We start from the raw sequence: 27,074 nt of genomic DNA on the forward strand, positions 1-27,074 counted from the left end.
ACTCAATGTTGTTGTCACAAGCAACAATAACAAAAAAACCCTCTTCATTTACATTAATGCATTGTGAACAGTTAGACAATCTTGTGAAAATCACAAACCAAATGCTTTCATTAATCCATGGCCAAGGGAATAGTTGCCACTTTTTCATATCAGGGTTTTTCCCCTTCTCCGTTTCTAGGCTGTTGTCAGAATCTTCTGCATTGTCTAAAAACAGTTCAAAAGATGTAAGGGTTCGATTTAACTGTAGCAAATCATTTTTTCCCCTTTTATCATTATTTCTTACAATCATAGATCAGCCAGGATTGGCACGCAGACAGAGCTGTCAACATATCTACATACGATAAAATTTCAAAATCACATAGTAGGCTGGTTTCAGTAGTAAAAAGACATAACCAGTTGCTTCCTTGTTAATCATGTCAAAGCACAAAATTTGGCCACCTTAAAGATGATCTCATTAGATCAGTCTGAACGGAGGAGGTAACTATTAAAGCAGTGGTTCCCAACCTATTTTTGACCAGGGACCACTAGGACTTTTTTGCCTGCCTGGAAATTTTAATAAAATTGGGGTTATATAGAGAGATAGAATGTCCCTACACAGGGGCCAGTACAATAACATGTGGTCAATTGTTTTGACCATTTTCATGGCAGGGGCAAGCATGTTCCAGTAATGCCTGCCTTGTATACCCTTTCAAATTTATCCTTTTACTGTTTGAAAAATTGCTTGAAAAATTGTCAGATGTATTCGTTTACAAAAAATAATAAGCAAAAACTAGCCATAGTTGATTTTGCAATCAAGTGATGGTCCTCTCCTTGGGTTTCTCTTCAGGTTGAAACCCAACCTACAGGAACTCTAAGTAGCAATCTATGGGAAGGTCATACTTTTGGTTTCTTTCCCAGATTTTCCCCTTGACATCTGCAGGCATAACAAACATCAGATTGTTTTTAATCTCAAAGAAGCACACTACTACTGCACAGAGATTTAGAGCTCTCTGGAAAAGCATACCCTTATGTTTCAACATAGAAACAGAAGCAAGTTATAAAGAAACACCTTCAAAATTAGCCCTTTTGTATGCCCAAAACTGTATTTTGTATTTATTTTATATTGTTAACTATTTGTATTTTGTCTTAGGGAGGGAAGGTGGCATGGTATAGCCTGGTCTCATCAGATCTGGGAAGCTAAGCAGGGTCGGTATGTAGAAGGGAGAGCTCCAAGGAAGATTTTTGATATTTTGCAGAGGAAAACAATGGCAAACCACATCTGCTTCTCTCAAACCATATCTGCTTTGAAAGCCCCTTGCTGGGGTCGCCATAGGTTGGCTGCAACTTGATGTCTCGTTACACATATATTTTGCCTTTCTGATAAGTAGGGTTGCCAGGTCCCTCTTCGCCACCAGCAGGAGGTTTTTGGGGTGGAGCCTGAGGAGGGCAGGGTTTGGGGAGGGGAGGGACTTCAATGCCATAGAATCCAATTGCCAAAGCAGGCATTTTCTCCAGGTGAACTGATCTCTATCCGCTGGAGATCAGTTGTCATTGCAGGAGATCTCCAGCTACTACCTGGAGGTTGGCAGCCCTACTGATATGGCTCAAGGCAGTTAACAGCAAAGATTAAAATATATAACAATATATTAAGTAGGCTAAAATTCATCAAAATAATAAACCTTAGACCATAAATACAGTAATGTCAAATAGTCTAAATATATTTGCCAGCAGAATTCCAGCTATTTTCAGTAAATGCCCTCTGAAGTAACAAGGTGATGTGGGTCATTCTGAAAACTGTAAGAGGGGAAGGGTTTGGCCTCCCGAAGGCCATTACAGAGAGATGGTGCAGCAACAGAAGAGGCTCAGTTCTTAAAAGTTGCTGATTGGTGTGGCCACAAAAAACCCTCTGGTTTTACAGTGGTTTGGGAGCATGAATTTCATGAGTTTATACGAAGAGAAGCAGTGCTTAAAGCCTGTAGACTGCAGGTGGTAAAGGCGTTTAAATAAGCACCTTGAGCTGGAGCTGCAAGCTAATCAGTAACCAGTGCAGTTATATCAACAGAGGTTGAAGAGGGACCTGGCGAAGAGGGACCCCTGGCAACCCTAGGTGGGGATTGTTTTGTTTATTGGTTTATGTGCATCATGGATTTTCCCTTCTACTGGGTTGCAGGAGAACGACTCACCATGGCCATATCAAGCTAGTTTAGAAGGACAGATAACTTCCTAACCACATGTAACTGGGGATTGACTTCTTTCTTGAAAAGCACTATAGGGTCTAAAAACACCTCAAGATAAGCAGAGCCAGGGTGACCCCTGCATTCGCACTGCTGCCACTTGTGCTGGCTAAACTGACACTAACACCAGCATGGGGCCCACTAACACTGCCTCTGGGGGGCAGCTTGTCAGCCTGAGCTGCAGGCACCAGTGCAGCCTTACCAGCAACTTTTTCCTGGTGCAAGGGCTTATGCTGCCATCAAAGGGGACATTCCTGGGAATGCTCCCTTTTTGCAGGCACCAAGTTACTCCTGCAAAAAGGGAGGCATAGCCCAATAGAACTCAATGGAGAGGGGTTTTTTGGCAGCAAGGCGATCAGGAGGTGGTGCAGCTACGCCATCCCCGGGCTCTTATTAACACCACCCCCGCTTAGGATTGTGTAGTTATCTGCTCTGGAAGGGGTCATTTAACCCCATCTGAAGAAGAAGAGGAGGAGGTTTATGTATGCCAACTTTCTCTACCACTTAAGGAAGAATCAAACCAGCTTACGATCACCGTCCCTTCCTCATAACAGGCACACTGTGAGGTAGGTGGGGCTGAGAGAGAGCTCTAAGAGAGCTGTGACTAGCCCAAGGTCACCCAGCTAGCTTCATATGTAGGAGTGGGGAAACAAATCCAGTTCACCAGATTAGCGTCTGCCACTCATTTGAAGGAGTGGGGAATCAATTCCGGTTCTCCAGATCAGAATCCGCTGCTCCAAACCACTGCTCTTAACCACTACACCACTCTGGTCCAGAGCATCAGCTCTACTAACCAGCTTCACTTCTCCATTGTATAGATTCAGTTTCAATTTGTTCTTCTCCATGTACATAATCCAGATACAGGTCAATGAAAAACAGTTGGGTATCAAAAGCATTTTGCTGATACCCAAGCCGCAAACTCAGAGATTTTAGCATTTTGATATGGAAAGGTCTAGTGTTTAAGCTGATTCTTTGTTGCAGGAGAGCACAGCTGTGCTACTCTAAAACATAGATACATCACCAACAACAAAATTCACAATTAAGCCATTTGTTTGCTGAAAAGCCCATTTAACTAGTTCTGAAGGTTGCTGCTTCTTGTTTTTTGTGTTGCAGTTTTCCTGGAATACCCAGATATTGGTGTCACAAAAAATTGAGTTCATAGCAAAAAAAAAATCCCTGCGGTATCTCTGCAGATACCAGGAAAATAAGGAGATTTTTTTTTTTTCCCCTCCTTGGGCTACACTCCTTGATGTTCTGGAGAGTTCAACAGAATATCACTGGAACAAAGAGAATGAATCCCAGTCAAGATATAGACAGAGGAATTTGTTCAGCCTTAGCAAAATAGCTGCTCTGTGTCCCCCCTTCTCCCCCCCAAAAAAAATCTATTTGTTTTTTATACTTGACACATGGTGGCACTGTTGACTTATCCTTATACAGTGAACTAACGATGTGGAAACTCTTGCCATATTCAAAATAGACTTGCTTAGTATAAATCATTCATTCCTGGGGGTGGGGGTGGGGGTGGCATTTTAAAAGTTTCCAGTTATTTCCTAGCTACGCTCAACTTCTGACAGCATCTGCGAGAGCATGTTTACTCATATTTTCATCCTAGACTTCAAATCGCATTTATTAGTTATCAGCCATCCATTCTTTCTGAATATATGACTGGTTCAATCAAGCCTTCAAAAGGATGCAAGAGAATATCGTGAGCCGTTTGACATGTATCTGGATCCATCCTTGTTTGCAATTTATGAAGTACCCCAGGCACCACTGGAGTTTTCTGGATATCTGGGGACCTATTGTATGCATTAATGGAGCAAAGGAATCCTCCCAAAGCTCTAAACATAGCAGGCTCGTCTTATCTACAAATCCCACAGACCTTTGCATGGCTTAGTGATGAAGATAACAAGCAGGGATGTATCAGGATAGAGAGGTAAGGGTTATGGAGTGCTTTGAAAGGAAGGTAAAAAATTCCTGTTGGATTCAGACAGAAAGATGACCATTTCATAACCAATGTTTTTTGCAGAGATCAAGGAAAGGAAAAGTCACATTTTTTGTGATGCTGGAAAGGGACAAGTGGCATTGTGCAAAAGCAGATAAATGTGAGGACAAAGGAGAGAGAAGAGTCAATACTAAAGCCAAAGCCCCGTTCTATAGGATGGATGGTGTCATTGTCAATGGATGTACTAGCAGATAAATACTTGGAAGGAAAGAGTTTGAATCAGCACAAAGGCAGGAAACTGGAAATGTGGGAAAAGGTGGCGCAAGTCCATGGGTAGGAGGTAGGGTTGGGTATCAAGGCAATAGTATCTGTCTTAGTCCACCCCTGGGGTTCAGCCTGCTTGCCCAGCAGCAGGAACACAAGTTGTGGTAAACACCATTTCTCCTCAGTTGCTAGGAGCCAGCTGAATGAGGGAAGGTGTGGCATTGGGTGCTGGCACTCAGAGAACCTTTGATGGCTACTTATGCATCAAGTAGTGGTAGTGCCTCACCCCTCCTTCCCTGCCCATCTGTCTCTTCTGTACCCATGGAGGTAGTTTGCATTGCCCCTATGGAGTTTCCTCAGGGCAAATTGTGTGTATTGGGGATGGCTAGGGTTGCCAGATCCCTCTTCACCACCGGCGGGAGGTTTTTGGGGCAGAGCCTGAGGAGGGCGGGGTTTGGGCAGGGGAGGGACTTCAGTGCCATACAGTCCAATTGCCAAAGCGGCCATTTTCTCCAGGTGAACTGATGTCTGTCGGCTGGAGATCAGTTGTCACAGCAGTAGATCTCCAGCTAGTACCTGGAGGTTGGCAACCCAAGGGATGGCTGAGAGGTGGCAAGACCATTTCCATTACCTGCAGCCTGTTCAGTTTTGGGAAACTGGGAAACTGATTAATGCTTTCTTCACATTCCCTCAATATTACCTACGCGAACTCTTTCCTCCAGCTTTGTGCTTCAGGATTGTAGAGCTCTTGACCGGCTGTGATTTTTACCTTCAAACTACTTAAGTGAAGGCTCTTAATAAAACAAAGTTTCATTTCTGGTATTGTTATGAAAGTTAAACAGATTTAAAAAAAAATAAGAATGAGGAAGTTAGTGCATAGTATTAAAGGAGTGAGCAATAAAATGACTGTAATTCCAAAACAGTTTGTTAAAGCACTGATTTCTCTAAAATATTAGAATAAGAACCACTTAAAAAAAAAGATGGGGCGAACATTGCTGATTGAAAGTTCTGATCCTAAGTACAGTTTTTTTTAGGAATTTAGTCCCATTGAACTTACTGGGACTTCCTTCTGAGTAAATATACTGATCATCTTACATGAAAGAAAGAGCATTGCAGGAAAATAATGGGGCATATTGTGCTATATCTAATGAGTTATGTGGGAATGCATTTATATTTTGACTTTGATCTAACTGTGGAAGAACAAAGATAAATCAATGCAAAATCGCCCTACTGTAGAAGCAGCCATCTGTATACCTCAATGTCTCATTTGGAATATCCTGGGCAGTTCTGGTCACCCTGTCTCAGAAAGTACATTGCCCAGCTGGAAAAAGTAGAGAGGAGAGCCACCAAGATGATTAAAGGGGTTGGATCATCTTGCCTATGAGGAAAGTCTGAAGAGGCTGGGACTTTTCAGTTTAGAAAAGAGGCGAGGGAGGGAGGCATGGTAGAGGTTTATAAAATTATGCACAGGGTAGAGAAAATGGGCAGAGAGAACGTTTTCTCCTTCTCCCAAAATACTAGAACTCAGGGGCGTCCAGAGCAGTTGAAGGGTGGTAGATTCAGGATGGACAACAGGAATTTTTTTTGTTACTCAACAAGTGATTGAATATGGAATTCACTTTCAAAGAATGTAGGGATGACCACAGGCACAGACAACTAAAAGGAAATTACACAGGTTCATTGAGGAGAGGTCTATCAGCAGCTACTAGCCATGGGGACTAAAGGAAACTTCCACATTCAGAGACATTAAACCTCTGAACACCAGTGCCTCGAGGAAACATCAGGGGAAGGACTTGGCCTCTATGCCCTGTTATTGGCCCTCCAGAGTAAGACAGGTTGCTGGACTAGATGGAACACTGGTCTGATCCAGCAGGGCTCTTCTTATATTCTTCAAGAGGCACGTTACCAAATTTAACAAGAACTCTAGTTTGGTTCAGAAGTTCCAAGTGCCTTTTGTAGTTTCTCCTCACTTGGGATTAAACTGCAGCGGTCCTTTTTCCCAATCACATTGTCAAAATTCTATAAAACTCATGGCATTTAAATTGCCTATTGGTTTTTGGTATTTAATATGGCCACATGATATATAACCTATGCATGACATGTAATACTGAAGTGCTGTTAAACAAAACAAAATTAAAAGGGGGCATTTTCCAAAGAAAAAGACAGAATGGAAAAGAAATTCCTTACTGTGAACGAATATTTCAAAAAATACATATGATATTCCCAGTGAGGTGTATCTTTCTCAAGCTGAAGCCCCGTCTCTGCCTCCTGAGCCTGAAACAGAAGTTCCCAGTTGTGAATTCGCCCACTCTGAAGGGTCACAGTTTGGATTGCCAAGTGGGTGGTTTCAGCGGGCAATTGCCCACCAATCCACTGGGCTGCTCCGGAGCATTTTGGGGGTTTGAGTGCTAAAGCGGCCACACCGTACAGCGCTTCTGGGGGTATACCCGGAAGTGGTGTAATCGCATCGCACAGCCCCACACACATTCGATTGCCCCAGCCCTGCCCCACAAAAACCTCCCACCGATGGAGAGGGGGGACCTGGCAATCCAGTGGTTTATCAGTTGTACTCTCTCAACAGACTAGGTGAGTCCTCCTGCACATGTTTCACCTTGTGCTGGTAATAAACCAAGTACAATCCAGCCAAAATTGCACTTTTAGGTCTCATTGATTTCAATAGAGAGTAAAGCACCTTCCTAAATCTCTCTGACTAAATCAATGGGGCCAAAATGCGATTAACGTTGGCTTGATGGGGGCCATCATTTCCACTTACAGATTCAACTTGTTGGTGATGGCCTTGAACCCCAAAGGCAATATTTTTGCTTTAACGGGTTATCTTGCCAGTTCAGCTAGAGCTATTTTTAACTCCACTTCTTTTCTAGTTTTTACATGTCACGCACATGAGAGGAACATACAAGAAAAACTGAAGTGTTTTTACCATATGATGGTGCTTGAGAAGGTTCAGAAAAGAGCAACCAAAATGATCAGGGGGCTAGAGCAACTGCCCTATGAGGAGCGGTTAAAACACTTAGGGCTGTTCAGCTTGGAAAGAAGGGGAGACATGAGGTCTATAAAATGATGCATGGTATGGAGAGAGTGGACAGGGAGAAGCTTTTCTCCCTCTCTCATAATACTAGAACACGGGGTCATCTGCTGAAGCTGCAGGGCGAGAGATTCAAAACTGATCAAAGGAAGTATTTCTTCACACAACACATAGTTAAATTGTGGAACTCCCTGCCCCAGGATGTGGTGATGGCTGCCAGCTTGGACATCTGAATGGCAACTTGCCTTTCACTGTATAAAAATACCAGCCATGGACATCTAAGCACCTTTCATAATTTAGCCCTAGGCTGGTGTAGTAGAACTTGTCCATACTCAGGGCTTTGCTTTCTGAATTATATAAGTTGCTGGTGAATCCCCAACTTTACCAGGCTGATATTAGCATGCACACTCTGTCTGGGAGACTAATATAGCCCGGAGTAGAACAATTTGCAGGTATTTCATTTCATTTTATCCAGGATCAGAGGAGCATGCCGAATATATTAGGTGCTGTGAAACACAGGCAGGATGGTGCTGCTGCAGTCGTCTTGTTTGTGGGCTTCCTAGAGGCACCTGGTTGGCCACTGTGTGAACAGACCGCTGGACATGATGGGCCTTGGTCTGACCCAGCAAGGCTTTTCTTCTGTTCTTAGAGGGCTTTCAAATTTGAAATTTGTTATACACCCTACATACATACCTGGGCTTCTATAATATTGTTTATATGTTGTGATATTGTTTGTGTGTACATTATATAGATTTTTTTATCTGACCACTGATGAAGACTGTTGACCCAAATGCGTATGGTGTGTGGTTTATGTTTATCAACCTTACCTGTTACAGTTGTGCTTTGTTTTATCATTTTTAATGTTTTCAACCTTGATATAAGCTCCTTAAAATAAATATATTTCTCTATAACAACATTTTTCCTTTCTCCACCCAGCCTTGGATACCCAGAATCCCCAACTTTAACCATATTTTCCATTGCATCCCTTAATGTCAGATATGTTTCTTGACTTTGTGTTCTATTATGTTTGTTGGCTGCTCTTTTTATAATGGTTAATTTTCTCTGTGTCTAACCTCTTTCCTTCTACAAGTGATTTAGCGATCACCGATTTGAATGGTTTATCAGGTGTTTCAGTTTCCTTTTTCTGGTAAGAAATGACCTCCTAGTATAACAAATGTTGAGTGTGTTTCAAGCAATCTTTCCCAATCAAATAGTAGACATGCAGTATTGTGTGTTAGCTATTATATGCATATACTTTAATGGCAGATGATATTATAGCTGAAACTCCTAACTCCAAAGTTAATGCATTTTAAATTTGTTCATGTAAATATACCAAATACATACAATGACCAAACATATTTGTATTATAAACTCAGAATCATAGTGATAGCAGTTTTATACCACTTTTACCCTTCCTGGAAAATAATGTGTTTTTTGGATTGCCAGGAGGGGAAACAGTCTAATGTCTCACAGGCAAACTCTTTTGGAAAATCAGAAATAAGAATCAGGTCTCAAGGGGAGAATGTAACATTTTTACAACTTAGAACCAAGTTTATCTTCAAGGAAGAACAGAAGATTCCTCAAATATGAAAAGAAACAAATTCTGGGTTGAGTCTCCAGAGTTTAAATTTCATGAGACAGAGTTTTCAGTTCCTTTCAGAAGGCTGGAGACAGCTATGACTGTGTGAACCAGGAGGTACCAAAACCCAGGGCAGTCTAACAAAATGAAACAAAATGCAGCAGTGCCATAAACCCATTTCCAGTTGTGTTTTTGGCACACCTACCTCACATACTGGGAGAACGCACTACACACGATCTTGATATGCATGGTCTCCAATTTGTGTGCACAAGGCAATATGTGTATTTTACAGCTACAGTGTGTGCAATCAGAGACCCAGGTTTGTAGTGTACATATGTCCTCCCCATGAGTGGCAGAGGCAAATCTGATGAACTGGATTTGTTTCCCCACTCCTACGCATAAAGCCAGCTGGGTGAGCCTGGGCTAGTCACACTCTCTCAGCCCCTCCCACCTCACAGGGTGTCTATTGTGGGAGGGGAAGGAAAGGTGATTATAAGTCGGTTTGATTCTTCTTTAAATGGTAGAGAAAGTCGACATATAAAAAAACAACTCTTCTTCTCTTCTTCTACTTACTGAACCTTGAAAATATACACATTGACTGAGTCACATGAAACAGTGACCTCATGTATTGGGAATATCGCAGGTTGTGGAAAAAATAATAATTTTGGGTTCTGGTTTATTGGGCCTGTTTTGTTTTTTTTCAGTGAACCCAGAATAAGCTGAATACCCATACTGGTAAATATCAGCATTTGGTTTATTTCTGGGTTTACCAAAAAATTCAGGCCCATTGTAGTCTATGGGGATTTTTTTAAGCTCCTGTGGGCGCATTTTTGAAGGTAGACTCCCCAAACTTGCAGTGTGGCTGCAAGGGACTCTCCTTAGATGGTTACTGACGTTTGGTGAACTTTGGGACAGGGGGGCCAATTTTGTGGGACCTCAAAGGGGTCGCCCCATCCTTCAGGCATTTGCAAGCCGAGCTGACCATTGGTTTTCAGGTTCAGAAGATCAGCGTTGTCGAGGACTGGTGGAAAGAGCAATTTCCAGGCTGGCACCTCAAAGTCTGGGGGCTCCCTTTGTATCTGGGGTGCGTAGCATGATGTCCATGCAAATCAGCTTCCAAACAGAGGAAAAAGGCTTAAATGCAATAAAAATAAGACAAGGAAAACATTTCTTTTGGTGGCAAATGACATCCTGTGAACAATCCTTTTTTATGGTTATCAAAAATCTGATTTCAAGATATGGTCATGGTGCGGGGAAACAAAGCCTCTACTCAGGATGACCTTCAGTTTCAGAGCAGGTTTTCAGGGGCGGGGATGGTGATATTGGAGCCAGCCAAAGTCTTGACCATGGGGGCTGCCTGAAGGAGATTGCTCATCTGTGCAGGTGGGAAGTCTCCTTCGGAAACCTGGTGGTGTGAGCAGCTGTTGAAGCCGGTTCTTTTTAGTTGGAGGGTATATCCCTCCTGACGGGACTGAGTGAGCCCCATCTTTTAAATAATCCTTATGCTTGATGCAGACTAGTCTTTTGTTGGGTGATATACCTGGAAAGTTGGTCAGACCAAGTTGGCTCCGATTACACAACCCCAACCTCAAAAGGGCCCCAACAAAACCAGTCAAAAAAAGATAGAAAAATGGGAGAAAGCACAGAGCCGTGCCTCTGAGCAAAGGCAAATAGCCGAACCTGAAAAAACTGCCTATTCAGCAATTTATTTTGCCGTTCAGTAAACCCGAATCCCGAAAATTGCCAAAACAGCTAATTTCAGGTTTATGTTCGGTTCAGGTTTATCGATATGCATAACCCTAGCAGGTAGCACTTACCCATTATGAGAAGTGGAAGCACCAAAATTGTGACTACTGAACAAGCTAAACAGAAACTGGGAATGAGAAGTTGAAGAGTGTGTGGGTACAGTGCCGTCAAGTTGCAACCAACTTACAGAGATCCCATCGAGCTTTCAAGGCAAGTGATTAAGCAGAGGTGGTTTACAATTGCCGTCCTCTGCAAAGTCTTCCTTGGTGGTCTCCCATCCAAATACTGACCCTGCTTACCTTCCAAGATCTGATGAGATCAGGCTATACTGTATCATTCCACATCCCCAGCTGAAGATTAGGCAGAGTGAAATACTATATGAGGGAACAGATCAAAGAGGCTATGATGGAATAATGGAAATTCATTTAGGAGAGTGGATGCTAAAGATCTCCTTCAGCTGTTGCAGTAGGAGTGGTTGATGTCAGAGGTGGATGAATAGAATACCAGCCTCCTTCCAGAAGCCTTTTCTTTTACTGGCACTTTGCCCTCCTTGTTTTCTATTATTGTTTCCTTTTTCTCTGAGATGCGTTCTACCCTCACATCCCATGCCCTTGGGTCATCACTGGAGCTACATAGCAGCACAAAGCTAATGAGCTTTTGAAGACGAAGTGTTGAATCTGCGATTTTTACTTCTTAGTGGTTTTTCAGCAAGACAACACCCGGACTGGACACCAGACTTGGAAATGAGAGAACGTGTCCATAGCTGGGTTAAACAAAATAATGGTAAAATGCTAACAGGATATTGATATTTACTTGTTGCTGAACTTTAGCAATGGGTTTGCATGTTACCCCCCCCCCAAAAAAAAAGTAACTAACAAATAATAATAATAATAAAAATTATTCCTATATTTCTACCCTCCTTTTCTCCCTATTGTGGACCCAAAGCATTTACAACATCATTCTCCTCTCCTCTGTTTTATCCTTACCTGTTGAGATAGGTCTGGCTGAGAGAGAGTGACAGTCCCAAGGCCACCTACCCACTTCCATGGTAGAACATGGATTCAGACCTGTGTCTCTCAAATCTTAGTCCACCACTGTAACCACTGCATCACATTGCCCTTTCCCAAAGCCTGTCAAAAATAAGATATTCTGTAGATGAATGTATGCTATGGTGGGGGTAAAGGTAGTCCCCGGTGCAAGCATTCCTGACCCATGGGGTGACGTCACATCCTGACGTTTACTAGGCAGAGTTTGTTTACGGGGTGGTTTGCCAGTGCCTTCCCCAGTTATCTACACTTTACCCCAAGCAAGCTGGGTACTCATTTGACCGACCTCAGAAGGATGGAAGGCTGAGTCAACCTTGAGCCGGCTACCTGAAACCAACTTCTATTGGGATCAAATTCAGTTCATGAGCAGAGCTTGGACTGCAGTACTAAAGCTTACCACTCTGCACCACGGGGATCCTATGCTATGGTAGCATAGATTTAAAAATACAACAGTCCTTGATAGGTAAACACCCTCTGACCTCACGGTGAATTCCCTTTGGCCCAATTAAAATAACTTATTTTGAAGAATATTCATTGGATGGTCTAAAGTAAGTTGTTGGAATTCAGACTCCCATTCTGAAAACAATCCTCAGCCCATACCAGAGTATGCTGAAACCCATTAATTTTAGGCCCAGTTTGAAATGAATTTATTTTTAGTCACCTTCACCACTGTGTCTTGTTGGCTACAGTCAAGGTTCCCAAACTTTACTTAGCAAGATGAGCATAGAGGTCTCAAGGCAGCCTCAGAACTGAGGCCTGGATTCTCCCACATTTAGGATTACCAGGTTTCCTGCTATGGCTTAATTTAAGACCACCCATGGCAACCTCTGCTGCCTGCCTCTGATCATTGGCCACTAAGGGGGGGGGGGATTGCCATTGGTGCAACATTCTTATGTTGCTTACCATGGAGTTTCTGGCAATTCCTAGAGCGGTGTGACTCTACTTCCAGGTTTTCCCCATATGTAGCATATGTGACCTTGGGCTAGTTACAGCTCTCTTAGAGCTCTCTTAGCCCAACCTACCTCACAGGGTGTCTGTTGTGGGGAGGGGAAGGGAAGGGAAGGTGATTGTAAGCTGGTTTGAGTCTCCCTTAAGTGGTAGAGAAAGTCAGCATATAAAAAACAACTCTTCTTCAAAGAGTAGCTACCCATCAATGAAGCAGTCATAAAACCTAGCTTTTTACTTAAGACAATAACTGATTGTGATATAATCATTTGTTATACATGGTCTCAGCTACATTGTAAAAAAATTATGAACTGCAAAAAAATTATTACTTTCAGGGCATTTCAGAAACAGCCTGTGTGTGTTCCATAAAGGTCTAAACTGAGATCTGAAAGAATATTGAATGGTATATGAATATTGTAAGGTCATGTTTTTAATCTTGAAAGTGAATTTTTCATAGCTCGGTTATGAGTTTCCAATGCCATTGAAGTCAGAGAAAGTTTTATTTTTCCATTGTCCTGGGAAAATGATTTTACCTGTGCTGTCGGATCAGACACGCCATATGTCATCTTTTTACTGTTATTCTTTTTTCTTTCTCCCCCCCCCTTTACTCTCAGGCTCGAATCACCAACTAGATCATTGATAATGGAAGCTCCCAGAGGAATACAAGTGAGTGCAGCTGTAGGGGACATAAAGGCCACCTGTAGAAAAGAATTACACTTGCAGTCCACAGAAGGGGAGGTAAGCATGATCAGATACGTGACACAACCAGAAAACATACAGGGGTGGAGAATGAAACTCAAAATGGAGCTTCTGTGTTAGACAGAACTTTACTGCAGCAAAGGAATGGGTCTGCTCAGACAGAAAATCATTTTCTCTTCAGATACTGAATATAATTGTGTTCTGCTTGACAGAGAAGCATCACATTCCCAACTGCTTGAGCCAGGAAGTAGGTATTATATTGCTTGAGGACCAATAGTGGTAAGCCTGGCAACTGAGGGTTGTCAGAACAATTTATAGGAAACAAGAAGAGAGAAAGAGAAGCTTTGACGTTGCTGATAATGATGAGACCAAATTTCATGAGCTTACTGGTTCAGTTCAAATACAGCAGTTTGATTTCCACTTCTCCTTTACGAGAAACAAACCTATGGCTTGGATCCCATGGAAAATTTCTGCTAACGAAAGCAGGAGTTATTTTAATCACTGCCTACGCCAACAGTCCTTTACCTGGGGATTCTCTGTCCCGCAAGAAGAGCATTTCAGGGGCCTGAGGAAGTTCCCTTCCATCAGTGGCAACATACTATTTGGTCTAAGCCTATAAATCTTTATCCTCACACTTTTTTGCAGTTTCCTCATGATGAGGTTTTCACATAAGAACATACTTGTCACTGAAATTTGTGCATCAGTTACGTACAAATAACACAAAATGGTATGTAAAAGGCATAGCATTGTCACGTTAAGTATATATATAAAGAATAATCTAAGGCAGCAACAAAAATAAGTTGAACAGAAGTCAGTGACAATGACAACCTACAGAGTAATAAAAAAAGAAACAGAATTGGCTCATATTTAGGCACAAACAACAAGCTTTACTTACTGACTTTGGTCTTTTCCAGCTGCCAGGGTTTGCAACATCAGAAACCACTAAGGGTTAAATAGTTGTGGTTGCATTGGATTTTTTTTTTAATTTAGCGGAAGACTTGGCAGCCCTCTATCCTTGACTCTCAACGTTCTGTACCTCTTAAAGCTTGGTCAGTATTCCAGGCCATTTGGGGCGTTATTTGGTTCATTTACAAGGTCCATATTTGTTCTAGATAGCTAGAGAGTCTTCTGAATAGGTAGAAACCACTATTTTTTTTCCTGCTTTTGGCTTGGTTTTCCTGCTTTCCTGATTGAAACAAGCTACCTGCTTTACTATGAATTGGCATTAGGAGCTCAATCCTGAAGGGGAGATGTAGAACCACGGAGACAAAAAATAAAATAATAATAATAATAAAAAAAATAAAGAAAAAGGGGAAAGGCTCCATTGAAAGCAGTCCCGCTGCCACTAAAGAGGACATTCCCGGGGTGAAAGGGCTGCGGAAGCTGCCTAAAGTCAGGTCCATGCCCGGGAACATCATCCCCCCACGCTGGCACGAGATTTCCCTTCTGGCATAGCTGCACTAGCACCATGGGCCAGCATAGGGTTGCCAACCTCCAGGTACTAGCTGGAGATCTCCTGCTATTACAACTGATCTCCAGCCAACAAAGATCAGCTCACCTGGAGAAAATGGCTGCTTTGGCAATTGAACTTTATGGCATTGAAGTCCCTCCCCTCCTCAAACCCCACCCTCCTCAGGCTCCGCCCCCAAAATCTCCAGGTATTTCCCAACCCGCAACTGGTAACCCTAAGCCAGCAGCACCCAGATGCTGGCAAGTTAGCCCCCTCGCTGGCATAGGTGCCACCTTATCATGGAATAAGGTGGCACCTACACTGGCATGAGGTCATGCCGGCTCCAAAGGGGCTTCTCCCCCACCTTCAGGAATGGGCTTTAAGGCCACCAAGTCATTGCTGATCCAGGAGCTATTGGCTTTCCTATTGAAGGGTCCTTCTCAATCATATATCCTAGCCCCTCTAGTCTAAGCTACTTGCTCTGCCTTGCATCTCAGAGCCACCATATGTTACAGCAAACTGACCTTTTAAAAACTTCCCCCAGCTGCTTTGTATTGCAAAGGTAATGCAGGGTGGGGGGGTATCGAACATCTGGCAGATCCCAGTACCAGGCCAGTGGGCTATGTTCAACTTAGTGGGTCACAAATTGTTACCGGCCTGACCTAATATTAATTGACATATCATTGTTAAGTTGGTACTGGAAAAGGCATAAAGTTAAATTGTTCTTTTCCTAGTTGGGATTAATAATTAGGGCATGTTTAAAAGAGCGACAGCAAATTCATAGTGCTGCAATGAATTGTAAATTGTATAGTTCCTTTTTATTATCAGAGCGATTCTGAAATGTCATTATATTGATGCATGTTTAATGTACAAATATAATTGCTACATTAATGATGAAAAATGCATGTTAGTTTCCTTCTCTAATTGGGACTGATAAGTAGACCACAGTTAATCAATATCACCAAAGAACAGAGTGCTCAGATATATGTCTTGTGTAGCGCTTTTCATTTTCAAAGCATTTCGCCAACTTTGATGTATCCAGCTCCCAGCTTTATATCAATATTTAACCATCAGCCAAAACCATGCATTGCATCCCAATAAAGACAGCCTAGATGGTACAAAAGGAAGGCTTTGTTACCATCCATTATACCACCATGGGATTCCATTGTTTTCTGTACATATGAACACAGAAATTTACAGTAGGATGTCCCTTGGTAGAAATCATATTTAATATATAGCAGTAAATGATGAAATATTAATGTAAGGCTGAGTCATGAAGCACAACAAGCTTCTTTAAAAAAAAAAAATGCTACTTTGACACCAAGGACACTATTCTTACAAATCTAAGGATCATAAATTGCCTTAGCAAAAGGTTTCTGTTCATACTGATTGCTTGTACCAAGGTGTCTAGGTGAAAGCAGCTGGATAGTGGTGTCCACAGGAAACTGCAAATTCCAGTGGGACCATCAGCACTTTCAGGACATTAGTTTAAGGAACTCCAAATGCCAAGTGGATATCCAACGGAACACATGAAGCTGCCTTACATTGAATCAGACCCGTGGTCCATCAAAGTCAGTATTGTCTACTCAGACCAGCAGCGGCTCTCCAGGGTCTCAGGCAAAGGTCTTTCACATCACCTACTTGCCTGGTCTTTTTCAATGGAGATGCCGGGAATTGAAACTGGGACCTTCTGCATGCCAAGCAGATGCTTGACAACTGAGCCATGGTCCCTTTGCAGGTATCTGTGCCCTGCCCCAAGAGATTTACAGTACATTTTTTTTTGCAATCAAGTCACAGCTGACTTATAGCAACCCCATAGGGTTTTCAAGGCAAAAAATGTTCAGAGCTGGTTTGCCATTGCCTGCCTCCATGTCACACCCCTGGTATTCCTTGGAGGTCTCCCATCCAAACACTTGCCAGGGCCGAGGCTGAGAGTGGGCGGCTGGCCCAAGATCACCCAGCAAGTTTCCATGGCAGAGAGGGAATTCGAATCTGGGGTTCCCAGATCCTAGTCCGATACCTTAACCACTACAACACACTGGCTCTCCATTACTTCATAGCATTTATTTAATCCTTGATAAAACATGGCTGTACTACGGATAACATGAAGACGATCATTACGTTACAACAAAACACGTTCAACTCTCTAGGGTTGCCAGCTCCAGGTTGGCAAATACCTGTAGACTTTGGGGATCGAGCCTGAGGAAGGTGGGGTTTGGGGAGGAGAGAGACTTCAGTAGGGTATAATGCCATAAGGTTTACCTTCCCAACTGGCTGTTTTCTGCAGGTAAACTGATCTCTGTCGCCTGGAGATCAATCATAATAGCCGGAGATCTCCAACCATGACTTGGAGGTTGGCAACCCTAAACCCATCTTTACAGTGTCAAAATTTGTTCCCCACTCATAATCCTTGAGAGTAAATAGCTAGGCATTTTCTATTTCCTCAATAACTCATATTGAAATGCATCCAAATTGAGTTTGTGGGGGGGAGTTCACTGGAAGATTGTAATTTAGGGAACTGAACAGATTTTAAGAACACTCTAAATTTGTATTTTTCTTTATCTACATAGTTAATGTATGTATTCTGGCATCTCAACTGCAAATATTTACAATGACCCATCTGCTTGTAGGACAAGCTGTCTGAATGTGGGGAAAGATAAAATAGGAAATTAACCTTGTTACTTCTGTTAATTACCATTGATTTATTTTTATGCAAAATGCCAAAATTACATATTCCTTGACCAGGATTATGATTATAGGAACCATTTCGGAATTGGATATGGAGAGAGGGGTCTAGCCACTGCTTATGTTGGAGATGCTCAAGCCCTACATGCTAAGGTTGCCAACTCTGGGTTGGTAAATTCCTGGAGATTTGGGGGGAAGAGTCTGGGGGGATAGGGTTTGTGGACGGGAGGGATCTCAATGGGAAATACCATATTTTTCCGTATTTTCCATGTATTTTTACGTATTTTCCATGTATAAGATGACCCCTATTTTTTTAACCCAAAATTAAGAAATGAGGGGTCTTCTTATACAGGGGGCGTCTTATACATGAAAAAATACGGGCGTGGAAGAGAGAGGGGCCCATCGGAAGGCCAGCCAGCCTCCGGCCTCCGATGGGCCCCGCCCGTATTTTTCCGTGTATAAGACAACCCCCAATTTTTTACTAAATTTTTAAAGAAAAAAACATCGTCTTATACACAGAAAAATACGGTAATGCCATAGAGTCCACTTTCAAAGCACCTATATTCTCCAGGTGAAATTATCTCTGTTGTCTGGGATCAGTTGTAATTCCAGGAGCTCTCCAGGCCCACCTGAAAATTGGCAACCCTACTACATGCTCATCGAACGAATTCCTCACAATATGACCTGGGGCAATACCTTATTTTTTTCCCCTTTCTTTTCTTTTTCTCCTAGATCTTTTTAAATGCGAACTCAATCCGATTAGGGAATCTGCCGGTGGGTGCACTGTCCCCTCCCTCGTCGCCAAGTTCATCAACCACTCGCCAGACTATCTATGAGCTCTGCGTTTGTCCCAATGGTAAACTTTACCTTTCCCCAGCGGGAGCAGGCTCCACGTGCCAGTCCAGCAGCAACATCTGTCTGTGGAGCTGAAAAGACTCCCCGTTCCTCCTCACACCAGAATAGCCTTTTTGTTACTGTCCCTCTGCTTCACAGTTCTGCTTGGTTTCCTTCGTTAAATCGTGACGTTCCGAACCGCCCACAGAGCAACCTCTTCCAGTGGAAGCAGGAATACAATGCGGCCTTCTCGTCTGGCTTATGAACATTAGAGATGGAAGAACGAAGAGAGAATAAAAACGGTTGCCTCCATCAGGAAACCTGGATCTTAGTATCCCCTTTTGTCCAAAAGGGAGAATAACACAGGTGCCTTTGCTATAGATGAAGTGAAGCACATTGTTTTAGATTTTTTGCAGGAACTGTAAATGAGAAACTGCACATATATACATAAATATATAAATATATATATATATATAGATTGATATGATACTATATAGATTTGCCCAAAATCTAATGGCAAGATAAATTGGTATGATAAAGAACTCTACCATCTGAAAGCACAATTTTCACTCATCTTTTTTGGATGTAAACTTTTATCCCTGAATTTTAAAATTTTGAAGCATTGTGTGATGCTTGCTTTACTAAACAATTAAAATTCAGTTCCTGTTTTTAAACAACAAGAGACAGAATCCCTCCCTGAGTGCCATTCCTTTAAATAATAAGTGCTTTGTTACTGTTTGCCTCCTATATTGAACGTTTTTTTAGGTTAGGTAAAAGGTTTTTGAAAGCGCTTAGCAATATTTCCTGTCCACGTTAAAAAATAACATTGACTTTTCTTTCTTTTTTTCTTGGACCTTGAAAGGTTTACCTGGCTATTGTATGTGAATCAGTTTCATTAAACAAAAGTGGTTCAGGGCCCAGCAATGCCACAGAATTGCTGAAGCGAATCCACCATAGGCCTAAAGAATAATCAAGATGGGAGACAGCTTAGAGCTTCCTGTAAGAATATGGTACAAATACAACAAATATTAAAAGGGAGGGGAAAGACTTGGGGAAATTAAAAAAAAAGAATAGTCCCAGGAAAAGATTCTCAGGATAGTAAACAGATAATAAATTAGATAATGGACATTACAAGTACTTTTCTCACAGGTCAGTCATTTGTAATGAGGGGAAAGAGTCGCACCTTGAACCAAAGCTCCATATATATATATAGGGAGCCTTTAAATATACAGGGTTCATTTTCATCATACTGAAGGGAGCAAATCCATTCACACAAATACATAAGCCTTTAGAGCTGTTTCTTCCACCAAAGTGAATTGAAATGAAGCTCCAGGGGACCATAAGAAATCATGGGATTGGAGCTACCTATTTTAAAGCAGAAGGCTTTTAAAACAAAGCCACTTGAACAAAACGTATTGGAATTACTAACATGGCGAATGAACGAAATGATAGCTGGTTGGAATGCTGTTCTCTTCATTACCTTCTTAGTTATCAGCTGTTAAGTATTTCAAAGTATAATAGCATTCAATGTCCATGAGCAGATGTTAAGTGAAGAAATTGCTGCCAGACAGATCTTGTGTAGAATCTCTCAGGTACGTGTTTGAAGAATGTACTCAACGGACATTAGAATTTTTATTTTAAATAAAAATCGAGTTTATGTAAACTGAAATGTTAAAAAGCTACATTGGCGAGATGCTAAGAAATTGGCTTGTGGTTATAATCAGCATAAGTATCCTGAAATTTGTGGAATGTAGACAAGAGTCACAAACTTAAAATCTTGTGATGAGTCACTGGAAGGTATTGCCTGATTTACATGTAACTTTGTGTGCTGCGCTTGTAGCTGCTCCACTACTGTTCCTGTAAGATGCATGTCTTCCTAACCAGATGGAAGGAAGATAGGCAAATTCCTGGGGAAGTGTAGGAGCAGTCACAAGGAAGCTGTCTCCTGTGTTGTTTGGTACTGTCATTTTTAATGCTGTTACTTATTTAATTTTATCGATTGTAAACCACCTTGATAGGTTTCTAACAGAAAAGCCATCGACACGTTGTATGGATATTTAATAATGATAATCCAATAGCAACCAGGCTGCTCAAAGATTGTATGTAAATCATGTTTCAGATTGGATAGAAAAGAGCAAGAGTCCAGTAGCACCTTAAAGGCTAACCAAATTTCTGGCAGGGTATGAGTTTTCATGAGTCACAGCTCATTTCTTCAGATTGGATAGTTTGTATTTCATTATTATTTCATTCAATTACCTGCCCAACCCATTCTGATTCAGACACAAGTGATGTTAACCGGTTTTCCAAACAAATTCAGAAATCATAGAGACAAAAAAAATACAAAGGATTGGATCCAGCTGGCTTTTGCACTGAAACCTTGCTCAATTCCCTTTCTTACCTCACCCCCTGTTTGGCATGGCTCTTGTCCCTGCAAGTCTCTGAATACCCAGTATAGCCTTTTGGTAGTCAAAGGGGACTATCTGGATCCAACCCCAAGTGGTGGAATAGCATGATTTGTAATCATCTCAAAGGATAACGGTCTTGAACCATTTACAGCTGTACTCTAACTGGAATGATGAATGCTTTCTCCTAGGATGAGTGTTTTTGTCTACAGTCGTAATTTTTAATTTTAAACTGGTATACAGGCAACCCATAGCTGTTACTATGTGTTGAGAGACTGTCCCTCCCCACCTGTTTTTCCCAGGCCAGAAAAAGAGCATGGGAAATAAAGCAGCAGGAACAGCAGCTTGCTGCTTAAACCAGATTAATTCAAATGCTTGGCCAGAGGGCCATGAATACATGAAGCTGCCTTCTACTGAATCAGACCCTTGGTCCATCAAAGTCAGTATTGCCTGCTCAGACTGACAGCAGCTCTCCAGGGTCTTAAGTAGAGGTCTTTTACATCGCCTAGTCCCTTTAACTGGAGATGCTGGGGATTGAACCTGGGACCTTCTGCATGCCAAGCAGATGCTCTACCACTGAGCCACAGCCCCTCAGCCAGGTCCTATGTTTGGCTTGTTCAGCCAACTTACCATTAGACTTCTTTGAGGAAGAACTAAACCAGTGAACTAAAAATATGCCTTTGAAATAGCCATTGCAGATCAAGAGGGACCAAAACCAGACTGGGGCACAGAAAGAAATGGAGATTTTTGCCCAAGGTTCCCCACCACAAATTTAGAATAAGACATACCAGTTGTATACCACAGCAGTGTTGTTTTATAAAATCTGTTCTTTGGCAATGCAATATGTATTTTAAGATCATACTGGGAACAGAGGTATAAGATGTTCAAATGCTGGACTCACTAAAATACATGACATTTTAATGTGTTGCAGGGATTTGTTACCTTTCTATATTTCCAAATGACTCTTAAAATGGATTTTAATGATATCTAGTCATTTGATAGCTGCTTGAAACCAAAGGTTGTGCCCCCTTTCTAACTGGATATTGAAGACATCTGTAGCCTCCTAGCATAGTCTACAGATGGCATTTTTCCACACACTCACAGCTCTCCACCGTTTGTGGTAATGATGGACTTACCACAGGAGACTACAGAACCTGATTCTCCATGTGGTTATAGCAACCCATTACGGTAACGTTTTAAGCAGATAGCTACCATGTGAGTAGTATCATCTAACTTCGCAGTGATGAAATAATATGCAAGCCTTTGGTAATGGATTATAATTTTACCTTTCATCATGTTAATGCATAAGCTCAGTGTAAATTACAGGAAGAGAGAGGAATAGTTTGCTGTGAGAATGTTTCTTGATAATTCAGACTGGTTGACTAGAAACCTAACTACCCATTATGTCTCCTTTGACTCAACTTGGTTGAACAAATGCTTTTTGCTTGTGCCTGAAAGGAATTTAGATGTAGTTTGGCTCTAAGGCTTAATTTTTTCTCTGCAGATTTAGAATTTGAAAGGATAGTTATGATGTGCAAATAGGGTTGCCAACCTCCAGGTGAGGGCTGGCGATCTCCTGGGATTACAACTGATCTCCAGGCTACAGAGATCGGTTCCACCTGAAGAAAATGGCCACTTTGGAAGGTGGATTCTGTGGCATTGAAGTCCCCCCCTTCCCCAAGCCCTGCCCTTCTCAGGCTCTACCCCCCAAAATCTCCAGGTATTGCCAACCTGGAGCTGGCAACCCTACTATAGGAGTTGGAAAACAAACTTCAGATTTGTCATTTCAGGTTTCAGTGAGGGGAGGTAAGTGGGGGGGGGGAAAAAGCTGTCAACTTTTTAAGAGCATTTGTTGTTATACCTCACAATAACCAGATGTATTATTTCTCAGGAGCGGCTATGTATAGCATTTGAAATGTGGAGGGGATTTCCCCCCCCCTTGCTATCCTGCTCTTTCCACACTGCATTCTTGTAAACTTTGTTTCGAAATACCAGGAGGTGTGTCAGAGGTGTCAAATAGAAGCGTTTGTCATGGCATTAGCCTGGAAGCCTGTCCAGTTTACCATAATCCATCTCCTGGAAATGTGTTACAAACCAGAACCTGGGAATCTCACACTGAAACTAAGCTGCTGGATGAAATGTCATCTCCACTTTTTTTTTTTTTTTTTTTTACTGCTTTGCCATGTCCCTAGTCACATAATTATTTTCTTGACAACTGGAAGCAACATGATTAAGATCCTGAAAAGGTTGTCTTAGTCTGTGCTCTATTAGACAGTTTTTCTGTATAATACAGCATGGTCTTTGCAATTAATAGAATTCATATGAAGTACGGAAGCCCACCCCAAACGTTTAGTAAGCACGAGGCTACTCATCTATCTGTCTGGTTTAAAGTTTTTAAATCATCTACAAAATAATAGCTTTGTGCTAAATTCATCTAGCCAAGGGCTGTTCACCCTAAGTGGCAACAGTTCTTCATTCAGAGGACTCCCTTAGCCATGCTACATGAGAACTGTGCCAGAAATAAAACACACACACAAAATTGCCTTGTACTATTGAGTTAAGACTTCTTCTCTGAAAGGGAGATGAAGAGGTAGGGTTGCCAACCTCCAGGTGATGTCTGGAGATTCCCTGCTATTACAACTGATCTCCAGGTAACAGTGATCAGTTCACCTGAAGAAAATGGCCACTTTGGCAGTTGTACTCTTTGGCATTGAAGTCCCTCCCCTCTCCAAACCCCTCCCTCCTCAGGCTCCACCCCCCAGAGCCTCAGAGCATCACATAAATGGCCAATGGCCTTTGAACCCAAATGGTCTTTGAACAGAAAACTCCATGGCTCCGTAGTAATTGTTGATGCATAAAACATAAGATTAAAAAAAAAATTGGTAAAAGTTGTTTCGGAGGAGCCCCGTGGCGCAGAGTGTTAAGTTGCAGTACTGCAGTCAAAAGCTCTGCTCACGACCTGAGTTCGATCTCGACGGAAGTCGGTTTCAGGTAGCCGGCTCGAGGTCTACTCAGCCTTCCATCCTTCCGAGGTAGGTCAAATGAGTACCCAGCTTTCTTCAAAATAAGATATTTTAATTGGACCAAAGGGAATTCACAGTGAGGTCAGAGGGTGTTTACCTATCAAGGACTGTTGTGGTGCAGAGTGGTAAGCTTTAGTACTGCAGTCCAAGCTCTGCTCATGACCTGAGTTCGATCCCAATGGAAGTTGGTTTCAGGTAGCCGGCTCAAGGTTGACTCAGCCTTCCATCCTTCCGAGGTCGGTCAAATGAGTACCTAGCTTGCTGGGGGTAAAGAGAAGATGACTGGGGAAGGCACTGGCAAACCACACCATAAACAAAGTCTGCCTTGGAAACATCAGGATGTGACGTCACCCCATGGGTCAGGAATGACCTGGTGCTTGCACAGGGGACCTTTACCTTTACTTTAAAAGTTGTTTCAGAAGACAAAATGTTACTAAAGATGGGTGCTATGAATTAAATGCATCAAATAAGACAGTTTTAAAGAAATATTTTTCTGTCTGTTTGCATACCACAGAAAATGGTACTTCATTGTTCTTTTTTTTGGTCTCTTCAGAATTATTTCTACTGCATCATGGATAGTAAGTAGACAACTCTTCACCACATGTACAACTATGTCTATATTAGGTAGCATATACTGAAAAAAAATACCCTGCTATACAAGGTTAGTGGATACTGTCTCTTTCTTGTTTGTTCTTTTAAATAAAACTATATAACTCTTTGAGCACTGTTAATTGTATGTTGGGTTGGTTCTTTAGGGGGGGAAAACCCTGCAGTTTTATGTATTGGTTTAATATTAAAGACCAAAGACTGACATTTCTGTTACATCTAACACTGCGCCTTCAGCCCCACTGTTGGAATGAAGAAGTGATATGTTAAAAATGCAAGATGAGATAGTAACTGGCTTTAGATCTGTGAACTATTTTGTGCTTTCAATATTTGCTATTTCATTCATTTTAAAAGGAAAGCAAGTCTAGGTTGTTGAATTTTGCTGCTTTTCATGTATCATACAGATTAAGAAGGAACATGTATCAAAAAAAATGTGCCAAAAAAGTTTGCTTCGGTTTATCATTCTTTCCTTCATGGAGTGATGTGATCAGATAATACAACTATGAAAGAAATTGACCCGTGTCAGTAAGGAAAGATCAGTAACATGTTTCTTTAGGGATTCTTATATCACTTGATGTCAAGAAAATAAAGCAAGCAGAATTGACAACCCAGGTTCTAATCACGAGATCATTCAATGTTCAGCAGTCGCAAACCAGTCCCAAGTTCAAATGTCAAATATTTATTTGCTAGAAAAGGTTGGCTAACATTTTATTTTGCTTTGCTCTTTTCATGTAGGTTTTTTTTCTGTATATAGATATGTATAGTTATATAAAAGATGGAATTATTTTCTTACACTCTCTATGCAATATGTTTGTAAAATTGCAATATTACCAAATTACAAGAGCTGTGCTTTTGTACTTTCTCTCTTGCTTTGTGTAAAAGAGAATCTTTTTTCTATTTAAACGGATTGATTGTCTTATAAACTGTAGATAGCCTATTAATTCACAAGCGGTATATCAATAACTTGGGTTTTGTTGTTAGGTGGTAGTTTCTTTTAAGCTAAATAACAGCAAGGTTTTGGAAATTGAGAACTTCACTTTTAGATACTTGACAGTGCCATCCTGAGCAGAGTTATACTTTTCTAAGTCCATTGACTTCAGTGCACAGTGTAATTTTGCTTAGGATTGCACTGTTACTCATAGAGGTTCGGTTCACTCTACTTTCCTTTATATTTGCACTTAGATTTGCCATTTGGTGCCAGACAGAAAAATATGCTTCAAAACTACACCCAGGATACATGACTGTCAAGGCTGAGGGAAGAAAAGGTGGACAGTGAGCAGGTATTTTGATGGACTTGCTCATAATGGCTTTGTCCCAGTATTGGTCTTGACTTCAGGTGGCCTCTTGTGGAAGCTGACAATTGCTAAACAAGTAATTGCGGACAGTACTGCCTTCTGGCTAACTTCAGTGGAGACAACAGGCCCTCATGGAAGTTATCAGACTCCAGGGGCGGCCTGGAGATCTCCCAGAATTACAACTGATCTTCAGACTATGCAAATCAGTTTCCCTAGAGAATTAGGGTTGCCAGGTCCCTCTTTGCCACTGGTGGGAGGTTTGGGGTGGAGCCTGGGGAGGGCGGGGTTTGGGGAGGGGAGGGACTTCAGTGCCATAGAATCCAATTGCCTAAGTGACCATTTTCTCCTGGGGAACTGATCTCTAGGAGATCTCCAGCTAGTACCTGGAGGTTGGCAACTCTACAGAGAATTGATTGCTTTGGGAACTATGGCATTATATCCTACTGAGGTCCTCCCCCTCTCCAAATCTCACATTCCCCAAACTTGACCCCCAGATCCCCAGGAATACCCTAACCCAGAGCAACATATTCAACAACTTCTGTTGTGATGGCAGAGAGAGTACCATACCTGGGTTTCATTGCCCCTGCTGTACAATCTCAGCAACCGACACCATCTAATTATCTTGGCCTGGATCAAAACAGTAATTCCCCTCTGCCCAAAGATCTGTGAGCTTAAATTTCTCAAAGTCAACCTTTCCCCTACATACATTCACACATCATGATAAAACAGGAGGGGAATTTAAAATCAATTTGTACAAATGACATACAGAGAAAGTGTTTTAAAAAGTTGAGCACTCCTAAAGAATTCAAACACTTAACTGTGATAGCTGCTAGAACAAAGTGTCCAATTGTATTTGATAATTAATAAATGTTATCAGACTTGTCTGTTTATACATCTATGCATCTCTAGCACAGCAACCAAATAAAGCCTAGTAGAGATTATTTGAGGGGGAAAACATTAATCATCATCAAATCCAGTCATTCAATACTTACAAAGTCACTATGAATGAATGGTTCATGTATAATGTGGTTAAGCCTATGGAATTTTTTACAGTGTTGAAGTATGTTGAAGTATATGTTAACTGCATTTGAACCAAGATAGAATGGCTTTCTTTCTATCGGTTAAAACTATTTCTGATACAGTAATCTATTCTTCCTTTATCTCTGTGAAGACCCAGGTGAAATCTATATAAAAGCTAATAAAATCTCAGGTAGTGTATTATAGATTTCATTCACAGCCACCAGCTGAGCCTTCTCTGATGATCCTTAACCCAAACCAAGAGGTTTCATAAAGCTCTTTTTG

The 27,074-nt window shown here is 41.7% G+C and overlaps 1 protein-coding gene across 2 annotated transcripts in view; it reads left to right on the forward strand.

Annotated features, from left to right (window-relative positions):
• SGCZ (sarcoglycan zeta) overlaps positions 1-18,890 on the forward strand; it is a 296,102-nt gene extending 277,212 nt beyond the window's left edge. Inside the window, exons 6-7 of one of the 2 annotated variants that reach the window (XM_056855370.1) lie at positions 13,393-13,516; positions 18,345-18,890. In XM_056855370.1, coding sequence (XP_056711348.1) covers positions 13,393-13,516; positions 18,345-18,542 — 322 coding nt within the window. In that variant the 3' untranslated portion in view covers positions 18,543-18,890. The remainder of the gene's footprint in view (positions 1-13,392; positions 13,517-18,344) is intronic. The other variant, XM_056855371.1, reaches the window with a different exon arrangement.
• Positions 18,891-27,074: the final 8,184 nt, after the last annotated feature.

Source organism: Euleptes europaea, chromosome 9 (assembly GCF_029931775.1).
Source record: "Euleptes europaea isolate rEulEur1 chromosome 9, rEulEur1.hap1, whole genome shotgun sequence".
Lineage (NCBI taxonomy): Eukaryota > Metazoa > Chordata > Lepidosauria > Squamata > Sphaerodactylidae > Euleptes > Euleptes europaea.